The 15,706-nt window shown below is 45.4% G+C and overlaps 1 protein-coding gene across 2 annotated transcripts in view; it reads right to left on the minus strand.

Moving 5' to 3' along the window:
• JPH1 (junctophilin 1) overlaps positions 1 to 14,429 on the minus strand; it is a 77,741-nt gene extending 63,312 nt beyond the window's left edge. For both annotated transcript variants that reach the window (XM_059994786.1, XM_059994787.1), the window contains exons 1-2: positions 14,044 to 14,429; positions 8,702 to 9,461 (exon numbers count right to left, since the gene is read on the minus strand). In XM_059994786.1, the coding sequence (XP_059850769.1) occupies positions 8,702 to 9,461; positions 14,044 to 14,422 (1,139 nt within the window). In that variant the 5' untranslated portion in view covers positions 14,423 to 14,429. The remainder of the gene's footprint in view (positions 1 to 8,701; positions 9,462 to 14,043) is intronic.
• Between the last annotated feature and the right edge of the window lie 1,277 nt (positions 14,430 to 15,706).

The following is a 15,706-nucleotide window of genomic DNA, read 5'->3' on the forward strand; positions in this document are numbered from 1 at the left end:
TAATCTCTGGCACAACGGATCATTTTTAAAATACTAGAAAGTGAATTAAAAATTAATTGTATTGTACTTGGCTTGAATAAGTTTCTTTGGGCGCACAGGGAAATCCTAAGAAGATTTGACTTCAAAGAGCTGTACTATTTTCGAGGCAATCTTGATTCCTTACACATTAATTAAATTTCTGATAAAGCAGCTTATTCTGAATTGAGCATATTATACAAATACATGTGAAACACCCACTGAAGCAGAAGGGCAAAATGATTAAAAGCTGATTTGGTTGTACTCCCAAGAGGCCGTTGGACTAAGGCTGAGTGACTTACATAAATACCTTTGGCATTTGTTGGATCCTGTTCCTAAACACAATGTTCATATTTCATCTATAATAAGAAAAGCATCTCAAAGATTTGCAAGGCACTAGTCTTGCAAGCGTCCAGTTTGGTGTCTTGAGTAAAGTGAGATTGGTAGAGTCAGCTTAATCCATGATGGAAAGTTGTGAGCAGGGTGCCTGACAGCTGCTGCTCGCAGGCGCCTCCCCGCTAGGTTAGCATGCGCACGGAACCCTGCCACTGGCCCCAAAGCAGAGCTTCTCCAGGACAAAGCCAGCGTTCCTATGGAGCACGCGGGATGGGGCCTGAACCCAATCACACCTCCGCCTTTCCGGAAAACAGTTTTAGCAGGGTGGTTTCCACTTCATCGAAGCTGTAGTGAAAAGTAGCTGCTGCCTTAATGCCCCACATTGACGACATCAGGAAGGTGTCCTATTTCACAGCTAAATGAGATGGAATCTGCCGAAATTTGGACTGTCTGGAGCAAACTCAGATTTCTGCAGTTAAAACCCGGGCCAACGTGTGTCCCCCAAGCCTAGGTTATCATCGCCCTGGACTGTTTTTTTCCCTCCAGTCTTCACAGCCGGTTTCCACCAAGCAGGTCTCTGCAGAATTGACTATGACCTCACGTGCCACCCGTGCCACTCCTACCACGTACGGCATATTCTCCTCGCCCTCCCTGTTCCAAGCGGAGAGCCACGTCTACACGGTTCAGGGTTTAAAAAGGAATGCTTCTAATGGCCCTAGAGCCTGGATAACTGTGTGGTTCTCCCATATCATGGTGGCCCAAGACTGAGTTTCATTAAATCTGTATTGCTTGGACCTATCTGTTAATCACTAAAACTCAGGCTCACCTCAATGCCTCAGGGTTTCTGAATGGGCCTGGCCCTGGGAGGGCTGGCTGAAGAATTTTTTTAAAGAAATATATTTAGAAACGAGATGGCCTAAGAATGTTTTATAAGGTGCTCGTGATACAATGTGTTCCCATTTCATGTGTTAATGACCTGTTAAGCCACCAGGTGATATAACATCAGAGCTGAAGGAGAAGGAAGAGCAGAGCAAGGGCTTTCTCCGTCTTCCCAGTTCGGCCTCTGGACGAGCATTGTAGCCAAGCTCTGCCCCCTGCTTAGGGGCAGGACAGGGCTGACGCCTAGGTTATCTTTGTGGTTTCAGCTGTTCTCTCCACACACCCACAGAATTCTCAGTGACTGCTCGGCCCCTTAAGAAGTCCTGGGCCCCGGGATAGGAAGAAGCATGTCTTTCTTTCAACAGCCTGGAGAAGAAGGTGAGGAAATTAGAGCGGGTGCCTCACTTGCTCCCATGGGAAATGGGCAATCTTTGGTAAAAACGACAAACATGTACTTCAAACTTTGATGTGCAATACAGAAACCACAACACACGTAAAGGGTGATGGTGACCGACACTAATATATCCAAACAATATGAAGATGAAGTCTTTGTTATCCTCCACTGTCTTCAGGATCAGGACCCCAGCCTAGCTTGACAGAAACACACGGGGCCATTTCCTTACTCATTTTCTCTTCAGTCTTAAAAAATGTAATTGCCTGTTGACAATATACTGACTCCACACCGACTGCGGCTGGGCAAGGGGTGAGTCTGGACACACACGTCTGCACACAGGTGGTCAAGCCTGGTGGACTCAACTCCGTTCCTTTGGCTTAGCCCTATTTCCGCTTCCCAAGCCTTCCTTCCCTTCCTGCTTCCATCTTTACCTCCATCTCAGGCTGGCTTCTTGGTCTTCTATCAACCTTCACTTTGGGGAATGGTACTTGTAGGATCGACACGTTTTCTAAAACATTAACTAGATGTAGGGATTTACAGGTTAAAGTCCCATGACACTCACTCTTTCATTCAACCCTTAAAACAACCCTCCTGTGAAGAAAAAGGCAAACGTCAGCCCCCACACACAGAAGCTTTTCCGCACCTCAAGGCCTGAGCGCTTTAACCAAGACTCTGGAATCTGCTCATGGGCTGGTGAGAGCAGGTGGAAAAGGGCGACAGGCAGCAAAGGCAGATATGGAAGAACACGGGAGACGCAACTGAAAAAAAATAACTGATGCTCTTCTCAGCCATACATTCCCACATTTTAGGTGATGTGCCCCTCAAATTTCTTTACTTATTCAACAGTCTCTTCATTAAAGTGACTTATGAGGCATTACAAGGAGTCCGCCTTCCTATGAAAAATCACTTAACGCTAATAGTTGAAAATTAACCAGAGGCCCAGTAGAAGAAACAAAAACATTCATGGAAAAGGTAACCTAAAATTGTTTTTAAAGATGTGATACAGCCTCTGATATTACAGAAAAGAAATAAAGATAAAATATAAACTATAATAATATCGATTTTCAAAAGAGAAAGAGAAACCTTTTATCCAACAGAATTTAAGGACCTCAACTTCCCTGCCCTTTACAATAACTCGGCAGATTGAGCTTCTACCTAAAATTGGTGGTAATACGTTTAATTTGGATCCACAAAGTGCACTGGCTCATGGCTGACTCTGGGCTTTAATAGGTGTGAATGTAGTCAAGTAATCTTGTGAGGGACTGTTCCACTGAATGTTATTATTTGAGCTAAAGAAAAATGACCAAAAAAAAAAAAATGGCTGGACAAGAAAACCTTTCAAAAGGAAACAGACAGCTGAATATTCAGCAAACAGATTTTTAAAAAGACAATAAGCTCTTATGTTCTGCCTTATCACAAATTTTGGTGATGTCAACTAAGTAGGATAGGCCAGTGTTATTGTAGTTAGTAAAAGATGACTTCCTGGAAATTTCTTCTCGGACACTCACAGGTATCACTGGACCAGCTCATGACGAATGGAATTAACATTCTGGCTTAACTAGAAGCTGTTATTCCCTGGCTATGCTTTAGTTCTGACACTTTAATGATGTTGACCTAATTAGGGAAAAGGGCACGTCTAACACATACTTTTGCATTTTCTGCACTTCCTTGACTACTGCCAGGTTACAGGGTGATGAACTGTGAGAGCTAGGTTTCCTGTCCGAGAACGGCGGTTTAAAAATGTCTGGCAAAATGGAATTAGAAACACTGGCAGTGTACGTACCCAAAGTAGTGAGGATGTGATTCACTCATTCATCAAATATTTACTAGAGCTCTTATAAAAGTGCCCTGATCTCAACTAGCTGCTGGTAATACAAAAGTGAGCCCAGCTGCCTTCGGGGCCTGGCTCTCCAATCTAAGCTGGAGAAAGAGATATTATACAAACATACTGAAATACAATGACGATTTAGACCAACGGGGGGATTTGGACTGAGGGGGTGGGGTGGGAGGGGCAGGGGTGGGGAAACCCTCAGTGAAGAAGAGGCTCTATGTCTAAAGCAGAGTGGGGAGCAGCCCCAGGGGCTGGCCAGGGGAGCCGGGCCTGGGTACCAGCCAGAGGGAGGGATGAGCAAAGACTCCCCTGAAGGAAAGCTGTAGTGGCTGAGTCATTCTGGGCATGGAGGAAAGGGGGAGAGTGGCATGAAATTGTAATGTACCTTTTTAAAAGAGAAGTATGGGAAATATATTTTTCCTGTAGGGTTAAAAAAAAAAACCCTGTCATTTTAATATGTAAGTCCAAAACTGGCAAACAGGGAATCCAGTCTCTGGTTCTGCAAACGGACAGAGCAAGCTCACCAGACTCCTTGATGCTGAACTTCTCCACGTGCTATCTGGCTGCTTCCATTCCCCAAGCACAGCAGGGCTGGGCAGGGGACAGCACATTCCCTGTCTAGTGCTGCCATTACCACCTGAAGTGGCACTAATGGTGGGGGAGAGGTTGGGAGCAGACAGCTCCACCCCACTCGTCAGCCTGACCCACCACTGGCACTTCACAGTGGTCCTGGGGGATTCCCAGCCCATCACCCGACTAGCTGCAGTGAGGCTGGCCAGAGTTAGTGAGTAAGGGTCACTATCCCACTCCGCTCTATCCTTCCTTCTTAGTTTTCTTTCTTCTAATCTGATAACAACGAAGCAAGTATAAACAAATACCTGTGGTTCTCTGATGCTTTAGGCCAGAGCTCTCCCATCCTTTTCAACACTCCTCTTCCACCCTTTGGCATAACTACTCCTTCTAAGGCCCAGATTCTACAAAGCTCTTCCTCTGTCTACACCCCTCCCTAAATTATCTATTCGTTTCCATGGAAGTGTGGTTCTCAAAGGGTCACTTAAATGCCTCAACCAAATGCCTCACCTTAAAATCCCTCCTTAAAATATTTTTCTCAAGGAACAGTCATTTGAACATCTGTCTTAAGGAATTATTGGAGACAAGAGTTAGCAGAGTAAAAAATGACCAAATGAGAAAAATGACTGAAATGACAGGGACAGTGGGGTGACCTTGGGCAGAGCCTCGGTCTCTGCCTCTGAAAATGAGGAGCTTGAAATGTTCAGAGCTGCTCCCCTTTCTCTTGCACATTTCTTAAACAAGGTGGAGACATTTTCTCAATCCCATGTGATGACTTTTACTCTCTGGGCCAAGACAAGAGGAGAACAAACCATTTTTAAAAAATCTTATTAACATAAAATCATATAAACGTTTGGAATTAGAACAGACACCTAAAGAAAGGTTATAGGCGTTGGCAAATTATTAGCATCCCTTAAAGTTTTAACTCTTTTTTTAAAATTTTTGTAAAGTTTTAACTCTTTGAGTGCTAGCCAAACTAGCTAGGAAACTTTCAGTAACTACTGATTCTACTGCATTATTTCTACCATCTGCTACCTCTTCTCTCTCATCCTCATATTCCCTGATCTATAAGAATTAAACAGGGGTCCATAATAAGCCTTCAGAAATAAGCCTCCTGTGTTTACTGGGAAGATACACCACTCCGTCTGCAATGAAGGAAAGATCCACAGATCTACCATGTTTTCCTGAATCTTTGGGCCGAAGATGGCTGGTTCCATGTCTCCTGATTTCCTTGAGGAGCCCTTTTCACAGAAGGTGATTATTTTCCCTCAAAGCTAGGCTTTGTTTCCAGATAAAATAAGGTGATGGTGCAAAAGCGGATCCAGGGCTTCCCTGGTGGTGCAGTGGTTGAGAGTCCGCCTGCCGATGCAGGGGACGCGGGTTCGTGCCCCGGTCCGGGAAGATCCCACATGCCGTGGAGCGGCTGGGCCCGTGAGCCATGGCCGCTGAGCCTGCGCGTCCGGAGCCTGTGCTCCGCAATGGGACAGGCCATAACAGCGAGAGGCCCGCGTACAGCAAAAAAAAAGAAAAAAAAAAAAAAAAAAAAAAAGTGGATCCATTTCCCTGGGATTTCAGAAACAAACAAAGATCTCTGTAGCATAAAAAATAACAGTGATACAACAATAACACTATCAGGGAGGCAATCTGAAGTGGTCAATAACCATTAACAGATCATCTCCCTTTGTTGCTAATGTTGAACTAGTGATTTCAACAGTGGCCGCTGCCAGGAGTCTTACTTTCTAGTTCTTATTCTGCCATCACTGGGGCAGGGGAAGGGGAAGAGTGTCTTTATTTCTTAAACTTTTGATATTTCTAAAAGCAAAAACCATTAATAACAACTGCTAGAAGGGTCAGGAAGGACTGAGCAAGTTGCAAAACTCTGTATCTGAAGTAGTCATTAAAGCAAGGAATCTGGAAAGACACTAAACCAGTGAAAGTGAAATATAAAAGGTTAATCGGGCGTTAAAATTTTTTTTTGCCTATCATGTCATCAAAACAGTTTTTTCCTTGTGGTAAGAACACTTAACATGAGATCTACCCCGTTAAAACGTTAAGCACACACTACAGCATCGTTAACTACAGGAACAATGTTGTAGAGAGCTCTAGAACGATTCAACTTGTTTAACTGCAGCTTTATACCTTGGAACAGCAACTTCCAATTTCTCCCTCCCTTCAGCCCCTGGCAACCACCATTTTACTGTTTCTATGCGTTTGACCATTACAGATCTCGCCTATAAGTGCAATCATGCAATATATTTGTCCTCTGACTGGCTTACATCACTAAGCATAATGAACTGAGCATTCTGTAAACAGCTAAGTGAAATCTTTATGAAGGCGTTAACTAGCTAGAAGTACAAGCTCTTAAGCTAAATGTCTGTTAATTATAAACTATTATAACACACTACTCCCAAACTACATAATACCACCCCAAAAGACTTTCGACAGAGAGACTGTGCCTAGAACTTGGATAAGAGTTTTACGATACCGGTAAAATCAGAGATCTCTGCATCACAGCTTTTTGTTATGTAGGTTCGTCCAATTTAATCATAAAAGTCAATAATTAAAGCAAGCATAAGAAAGGTCTTTGCTAGAATGTCCCGCACAGGTTTATCTTCCACCTGCCAAGACTGAATTACCTCTAGTATTATCACTAGGTGAAAACAAAAGGGAAGAATCCAAGAGCACATTTCAAATTAGAGACTAGGGCCTAACGAAAAGTATATCAATTCGCTCTAAAAGTTATCAGAGGGCCATGGAAGCTGGCAAGGTTAGATGTGCCAAGTATCCTATCTACAAGCAAAGTAAAAAGCAAGTAGATGCAATGCCTGGTGATCAGAGAAAACCATGATCTACAATAAAAGATGCTCAGCAGATAGGAGAGACCGTTCTTGAAAGTTTGCGCCAATTAACGAGCAATATTAACTTTAAAATTGGGTTTGGGATAAACACGGAAATCTTGAACACTTTAATATCATATATATCTAAAAATAATACAAAAACCAAGACCGCCTCCACTTTCCAATTAGCGTTTCAGACACTCAGAAGTAAACAGCAGCCATAAAATAGGGGCATTTAAAAAAAAAAGAATTTCAGGGCTTCCCTGGTGGCGCAGTGGTTGGGAACCTGCCTGCCAATGCAGGGGACACAGGTTCGAGCCCTGGTCTGGGAAGATCCCACATGCCGCGGAGCAACTAGGCCCGTGAGCCACAACTACTGTGCCTGCGCATCTGGAGCCTGTGCTCCGCAACAAGAGAGGCAGCGATAGTGGGAGGCCTGCGCACCGCGATGAAGAGTGGCCCCCGCTTGCCACAACTGGAGAAAGCCCTCGCACAGAAACGAAGACCCAGCACAGCCATAAATAAATAAATTAATTTTAAAAAAAAAAGAATTTCAGAAGTCTAGAAGTATTAAGTTGAACAATATGAAATCGCCATTTTTTGTACATCGAAAAGTTTGAACATCAGAATTTTCACATGGTTCCACCAAAGAAAAGGGAGGGCTCATTAATTTAATGGTAAGAATAAAAGCCTGAAGACATGCTAAGAGTTCGCGGTTTCACAAGAAGGTTTACTTCAATGCGAGGATAGTACTGAAGCAGGACAAGGGTTTTTAATATTCTACGATAAACGTTATGTCTCAAATCACACGAAACTAGGGCCAGTCAGTACCTGCTCAAATGAGCCTAAGAATAAAATTTTCCACGTATAACCGTCCCACTTTCTTTTTTGACTAACATATGACATCCAACCCTAGTAAAATTCTATTCCCAGTCGGTTTCTCCATGCCCTGGTTGGATGCCTGAACCTGGCTATCATGGGTAGAACTTCAGGGGCATGCCCACATACACCTCACTTCTCAATCTACTATTCACCACTGTGTCCTACTCACTCCAGCCCTCCTCTGCCGCTCTTTCTTTTAACCTTGGCACACTGACAGTCCCATCTGTCTTTGTCAGGCTCTCCCCACCCCCTTCCTTTCAATATACCAGTGATCTAGTCTTTCTTGCATAGAATGGGGGGATTCTGCCGAGCCTCGGTCACTCTGCCTTTCCCATGTAGGTAAGCTTTGCTGTTCAAAGAATGTCTGCTGGATTCTGTCACGTAGCTTTACATTTCTGCCTTATCTGAATCCTGGTGAGTTTCTCAAAACCAATCTCACCTATAAGGCATCCATAAACAGAATTTGAATATTATAAATTAGGATAATTTTCTAAGGCAGAGTTGTACACACCTCCAACTTTAATATTAGAATAAAGGGACTCACCTACACTAGGTGGGTTTCCATGTGAATGGTATTTTCTTTCCAGCACACAAAAGCACTGTGCACTCTCTGGAAGTATTTCAGGGGTACTTTTCTTTCTTAAAAAAAGTAACTTTCTGGACTCTGGGAAATGTACACAGGCTCTGAGTCAACTCCATCACGTTCAGTATTAGGGAAGTAATTTATATGAGGAAGGGAACCGCAATGTGCCTTCGACATTTTTTGAGGGCGGAAAGTTTCAGAAGAGTGCAGGTACGTTTCTGACTCATTCTATTGGGCTTAATCATTTTCCACCTTTGATTCCGGCAGTTGTAGAACCTATTTGGTGATGTCACCAAATGACTGACAAACATATTATCTGATATTCCACTCTTGCGAAGGACCCGGGCAGAACCACCCATCCTGTGCGTACATACCTTGAATTTGCTATTTCCACTTTGGTTCTCGCCATGGCGGCTGCCCTTTGCGCGCCTTCGATCGCTCTGTCCACCTTCTCCCTAGTTTTTGTATTTCTTATTGGTATAAGCTGCTTCCTTATTCCACGGACCAGAATATTATTTTTGTATTTTCCCTCTTCCTTAGAGCCGTCGGGAAACACGGTGCAGCCATACCCGTGCCTCTTGTTATTTGCCCACTCGCCTTCATACTTCATGCCGTTGGAGCGCTCGCTGATGCCGAAGCCGGTGCGCTTGTCATTCTTCCACTCGCCCATGTAGGTTTCCGTGGTGGTGGCGTCCACGTGGTCTTCCACCGGGCAGAAATCACAATCTACGTCGCCGAAGCTGATGGTGGAGTTGGCGTCGCTGGAGCTGATTCGGCTCATGGCCGCGTCGCTGCGAACCGAGCTGCGCTTGCTGGAGATGGAGGACTTGGATTCGGACTTGCGCAGTTTCATGCTTCCCAAGAGGGAGCCGCGGCGGAAGAGGCCGCCCTTCTTCTTGCCCGCGAGCTCGGCGTCTGCATGGAAGTTGAGCACGAAGCCCCCGCGGCTGCCGGCCGGGCTGTCGGCGGCTGCCGCGGCGTCGTGGAGCACGCTGCCGTTGCTCTGCTCGCTGCGCAGCGAGGCCAGCGACGTGCGCAGCGGCGAGCGGATCACCGTGGCCATGCCGTAGGGCACGCTCTGGCGCACGCCGTAGCCGTGTCGCATGCCGCCGGCCCACTGGCCCTGGTAGGTACCTTCGAGAGACCGCAAGAGAGCACAGCGTAAGTCTGGGGCAGAGGAGGCGCTGGCGCCTGCGAGCGCGGGGCGCGCACGGCTAGAGCCCTGCGCGCAGGCCCGGCGGCCCAAGGTTTAATCCCGCACATTGCCCAGTCAACTCTTAGGGATGCTTTTAAAATTCCATTTGTGAATCCCGTCCCTGAGATGTTGTGCCTAGACCTTTTCTGTAATTGTATGTAGGCTTTTTGTATACAGCTGTGGTGGCTAAAAAGCGTGCACTGTTTACCTTTGGGAAAACTGAGATAAGGCCAGAGGAAAACTTCCACACTTAGCATTACGGAATTCATCTCAGGGCAAAGGCGTGCTTGACAGTGTCCACTAAAACTTTGTTGACACCAGATCACTTTTTCAATGAATATTATGCCTTCTCAGGAAAAGGATAATCTCTAATCGAAAGCATTTGTTTTCAGTACGTTCTTCTATTAAATAAATTAGCAGAGACGTTTAAAAATTAATCTGGAGCAGCTTTTTAAATACCTTAGGAGGAACTGAATGTTAAGATTAGGGAACTTAGAATTTTCTCTTCTACATCAAGTTCATTTCCTTTTAATTAAAGGAAAATTTTAAATTAAAATATCCCCCAAAAGAAGCTATGTAGAAATTTTAAGATGTAATTACTTATTATTCCTAACTCACAATATCACAGAACACCAATCATGATAACAGTCTGTCTTGACTTCTTTCAGTTTCTGATTATACCGAGCTACCTTGCCATTTTATATTGCCGTGAAAAGATTTCTATTGCATGGCATAGTTATTTTTAAAATACCGAGAAGTGCTGCTTATAGTTTTATATCATTGTGTTAACAAGGGCTGATTACTGCACTTAAAAGATAAAGCCATAATGGCTCCAAAGTCAAAAGTTTTGACTAATTTCAAGACTACCGTCGCTTTCTGTTCATTCTGATATATTTTTGGTATATAAATAGACAGTAGCAGGGAGACAATGAAATATGAAGTGGGTCTGGTACTGTGAATGTCATATTCTGGGTAGGTCTTAACATCTTAACCTGACACCTAAGAACTTCTGAGGAGGTGGGCATAAACCCCAAAGGATAAGATAGTCAAATAGAACATTTCAGATCAAGAAGCTTTCTACTGAATATTAGCCATCTCCAAACAGGGAAGGAAACTGAATTATTTCCTTAATATTTATTTCTTTAACAGGGAAGGAAATTGAATTATTAGGAAATTGCAACTTACTTTCCCTTTTCCTGATAAAATTTTAAGTTCTAAGATAAAAGTTATACAACCTGACTTACATGCACTAAAACTACCTTATTTTTAAATACGTTGTTTAAATAAGCAAGGAATGCTATAATTGTATCCTTCTACATAATGACAAGTTAATTTTGCTAGAACAACTTCCAACATACTGTTTGATATCAAGAAGTATTTACACTTTTAAAATGCAACCATACTGTCTTAGGAATTCCTAACACTGAAGGGAAATTAACAGCTAGTTTCCTTAAACTGCTATCTCCAAAAGGTATTTAGAATTTCCAACGACGTATTGCTTGAAAACTCTAAGTGGTTTAAGGCAACAGCAATAATTAGAAAGTTTAGGGTGTTGCTTAACTGTCCAGTTGAGAAGCAGAACAATGGCATTGGCTATATTCCCATCCTATTCTGTTGAGGAACAGTATATGGAAGAATTCCTCCACAGAATTGCTAGAAACCAATTTACAGTCAAAGTGTTAGTGGCTCATCTGAAATTTAAAACAGGTTTAGTTTAGTCAATGAACCTAGCAAAAAAAGGGCCTCTAGTTCTTTATGAAGCAGGTGGTTTCCACCTGCTCCCTGCTGCTCAAATAAAGTTCTAATTAGTTCCTCGCAATCCCTTAAATATAGATGCATAGTTCACACGTTTAAAAATTATTTTCATGGGTTTGAAGTTATGTTCTATGATTCTGTGTCTGGGAGCTGATTTTCTAGATATGGCCATTTTCACTAAATAAGCTTGTAGTGGAAGGCATCCAGTTCAGAAAGAATACCAGTCAAATTTAGACTTTATTATGCCAAACTTAAATCTACATGCTGTGAATGGGTATGTGCATGTGCAAGTATGCATATAATTAACAAAACAATGTGTCTTCCTAGATATTTTCAATAGCTTCATGACAGGTGAAAAAAGGAACCACAGCAGGCTCAGAATTTGCACCAAATATTCTGGGCACCTAGACTTGGATTTCATGAGCATGGTACTAATTTATTCTTAATATTCAGGGGCTTTCTATTTCAGTAACACTTCACACACAAATCACTAATAAAATAAACCGAGTGATACTTGTCAATGGAATTATGGCTTCCTTCCTCTAGTTCAATGCCACCACAAAATACATGGAATCAGATTTTCCCTAGGTCTGAAAGGGTAGCTAGGGATGGACTTGTGGTGCAGAGGCAAAAAGTAAAAATAGGGGAAGTGATATGTCCTGTTTTGGCCAAAATCTTTGTATGAAATAAGTTGTAGCAATACACTTCAATTTAGACCCCCATTTTATGATTCAGGACTTTCTAATTAACTGATTGGCATACGAAAGAAAAACAGAGTAGGAATTCAATAGTGATTTTTAAGAGTTTTTTCTCCCCTTCCTAATTGGTAGCATATTAGATTTGTTTTTGGTAGAAAAAGAGAACCACAGTCCTACAGTGATGCCAAATTTTGAGGTTTTTAAAAAATTCTTTTAAAAGTTAGTTTTAAAACAAGATGCTGATTATCTACACTCATCCTAGACACTTATTTGAGCTTCCACAACACATACATAGAGGACCTTTACTGTGCTACATATATATATATATAGATTGCTAGGTATAGTGAATACTCTAAACCAAGAGATTTTGTTTAATGAGTAGTAACTTTGAAAGAAGACATTTATTTTTAGCGTTCCAAATACTGTGGTAAAAGAACTATCCATGGCCTTCTTGAAAGGTTATAAAATAATGCACACATTTGAAAGATAAGTTTTGTATTCCAACTTTCGAGCATGGAATTTAGTTATATTGTAGACCCGGGGTCTCCAATAAAATCCAATCACAAGCTAACATGTTTGTAAGGCTGTCAACCTAAGGCACTCTATGCCCATTCAGAACATTTAAGGGCCCTAATTACTGTGGAACTTGAAACTCATGCAGCCCATATACAAGTATTTAAGTCCCCCCGCCTTTAATCCATGAGAACCATATCCTTCATTTATACTGTAGGATGAAAAGATGTCCTTTTTAGCAAATCCTACCATTCTGCCGTTTTGCATTTGAAACATGGCCCAACTGTTCTGAGTAAGTGAAGTGTACAAATTGTATAAGCTTTTATATAAGCAGTGGCCTGACTGGGGTTGCCGTGGGCTGGAGAAACTTTTAACTGGATCCCTTTAATATCCTCCAACTCTGAGCTGCAGAATTCTGAAATGTGACCTTGCTTCCTACAACCCTCTTCAACTAACTGATTGTTTAATATAAGAAAATTTATTTTGCCAAAGCATAAGACATGCATGCTTCTCAATTTATTACAAAAGGAAATTCATCAGATTTTGATACCTGTTTCAATAATATGTTTCCTGGTTGAAAAAAAAAAAGGGAACTCTGCCCTCTTATATACAAAATTTCTTTTGCAAATATTGTTTAAATATTAAAACAAGGTGAATTTTGCTCACAGCCAGCATACCATTTCGGTCATACACCTTAGTGCAAACCGGCGATTTCGTACTGCCATTCTCAGGAGGAAAGTAGCTGTTAACTTAGCAACTATACCTTTCAATTGTATTTTTTAAAACGTAGACTCCATTGTTCATTTCTAAAGTGTTTTCCTCATAATTTGTCCAGCTATCTGCAGCTCAACAATGAGTACCTTCTTTTGATGGAAAACCAATACTTCAAGAAACCGAATGAAAAACAGAAAGAAAACCCCACATCCTCCGAATCCCACCTGCATCAGGTGGCCTCTCCACTCCCATAACTAGGATGTTTCCAAAAGCACCTCAGATAAGGAACAATTCCCCAACATCCTAGTTAATGGGGTTCTGGCTTCTATCTTTAGGCTACTAGAGGACCAGAAGCGAAATACGATTCCACGTGAAACCAATCCCAGGAGCGGTCCGCAGCGACCGCCAGCCTCACAAGCCCAGGGCGTTCGCTCTAACTCCACGGGAGTGGTGATTTCAAACCCGCCCGGGAGAGGGAGGGATCAGGAACGTAATGTGACGGGCTCAAGTGACAGCGTCCCCTCTCCAGCCCAACCCTCCCGGGCGCGCTCCCTCCCGGTGGCAGCGCGGCGCCGGCCAGGTATATTCACGCCTTGCTCCCCAGGGTGTGCACACACCGCCCGCTCCAAGAACCGGGTCAGATCCAACCCTTGCGCACCAGTCGCGTCCCACTGCACCCTCCCGGGAAGAGCGGGCGCGGGAAGAGGGTGGGAGGCTTCCCCAGGTGTTTTGGCGGGTTTCCGGACACGTGCGCCTCGCGTCCTCCCCGCTTCCCCGCAGTCTGGGCAAAGCCCACCGCACTAGCTCGCGGAGCAGCCGAGCCGCCAGCGACGCCGCTCACCTCCGTCCCCGTAGGTCTCCACGCCGTACCCGTCCTGCAGCCCGTTACTCCAGGTACCCTCGTAGCGAGCGGGGGTGCACAGGCTCTGCCGAACCCCGTAGCGCCCCTTGAAGCCATGTGACCACTCCCCCCGGTACATCCACTTGCCCTTCGTCTCCACCCCCAGCCCGTGCCGCTTGCCCTGCGCCCAGTAGCCCTGGTAGGTGTTGCCGCTGGGCCAGGTGTAGCCTCCGACCACCTCGAAGCCGTGCGACCAGGAGCCCGAGTACTCGCCCTGGCCCTTGGGCCCCGTGCAGATGCCATGCCCGTGCGCCTTGCCCTCCTCCCAGCCGCCGCAGTAGGTGCCGCCATCGTCGAAGTCGAACCTTCCGCCCGTCATTCGGGGGGCAGCCCCGGCGCGCTCCCCGCGGGGGCACGGACGCGGGCAGAGCTGGGCACGGCAGGGTGTAGCTCGGGGGTGGAGGCCCGGCGGGCGAGCTCACGACAGCGCCCCGGGCAGCTCGCGCCGCCGCTCGGCTCCAGTCCGACGCCGCCCCCGTCCTCCCCTCTTCTCTCGCCGCTGCCGCCGCCGCCGCCGCCGCCACAGCCGCCTTCCTCCTCCTCCTCCTCCGCCGCCGCCGCCGCCGCCCTGGCCAGCGCCGCGCGCGAGAGGACAGCCCGGGCTCCGGAGCGGACCTTCAGCTGCTCCCACCCGCCCACGTGAGCCGGGCGCCGCCCCGCGCCCGCCCCTCTTCCCCTCCCCGGGCGCCGAGGCCCGGCCCCGCGGCGCTCCCGCACCGCCCCCCCCCCCGGGCCCTGCCCCCAGCCTCGGGAGCCGCCGCTTCCCCGGCGGGCGGGCTGGCTCGGGACCGGCCGGCGCGCTTGTGTTCTCGCAGCGGGATGCGGGTGGGAGGGCGATTGTGCCCAGGGCCGCGCGCGAGTCCCCGCCTGCCTGGAGGAGGAGGCGAGGCCGCGTGTGTGGAGGCAGCTCGCGGGCGGCGGAGGCCCAGGTGTTTGTGTTTGGGGTTTATCAATGTGGTGACGCGCCCATAAGTGCGGCCACGTGTGTGTTGAGGGAAAACTCATATGCGTGTTTGTCTGCATGGGGTTCGTAGTTGCATTTTTTCGGCCTTCCAATTTGTGTACTGTTGCGTTTGTCATGCTCAGCTGTCACCGTGAATTAACATCCCCCAGATACATGTATGCATGTGAGATAAGTCTGCCACAGCCTAGATCTAATTGTGCAGAATGTTCTTTTACACCTACCCATTTCAAAGCACATGTGTTTGCATTTATTTAATGAATATACAGGGGGAGAGCAATGCAGTTTGAAAAAGCACAGAATAAACTGGTGAGTTTTTTTGTTTGTAATAATGAAGAGGGTGTTTTTAACCTGTCTTTGCAGGGATATAGGGTATTTGCTTCTACCTCAGAGCCTGCTCCCTCTAATGCCTCATTTATTCTTCTAACAACCCTAGAAATTCTTCAGCCCGGAGCTGTGTACCTAAAGGGCAGACGGCTCAGTCTGTGTATGTTGTATAAGTGTCTGGAATGCACACCTGGTACCTCTCCACTGGCATCCACAGTTTAAGAAAGTAAATAGAAGCTTTCAAGGAGGAATATGGTAAGTAAAACACTGCTCTAAACTTACAAAGAGTCCCTGACCTACAAAACTGGAGACAGG

This window comes from Delphinus delphis, chromosome 17 (genome assembly GCF_949987515.2).
Source record: "Delphinus delphis chromosome 17, mDelDel1.2, whole genome shotgun sequence".
NCBI lineage: Eukaryota > Metazoa > Chordata > Mammalia > Artiodactyla > Delphinidae > Delphinus > Delphinus delphis.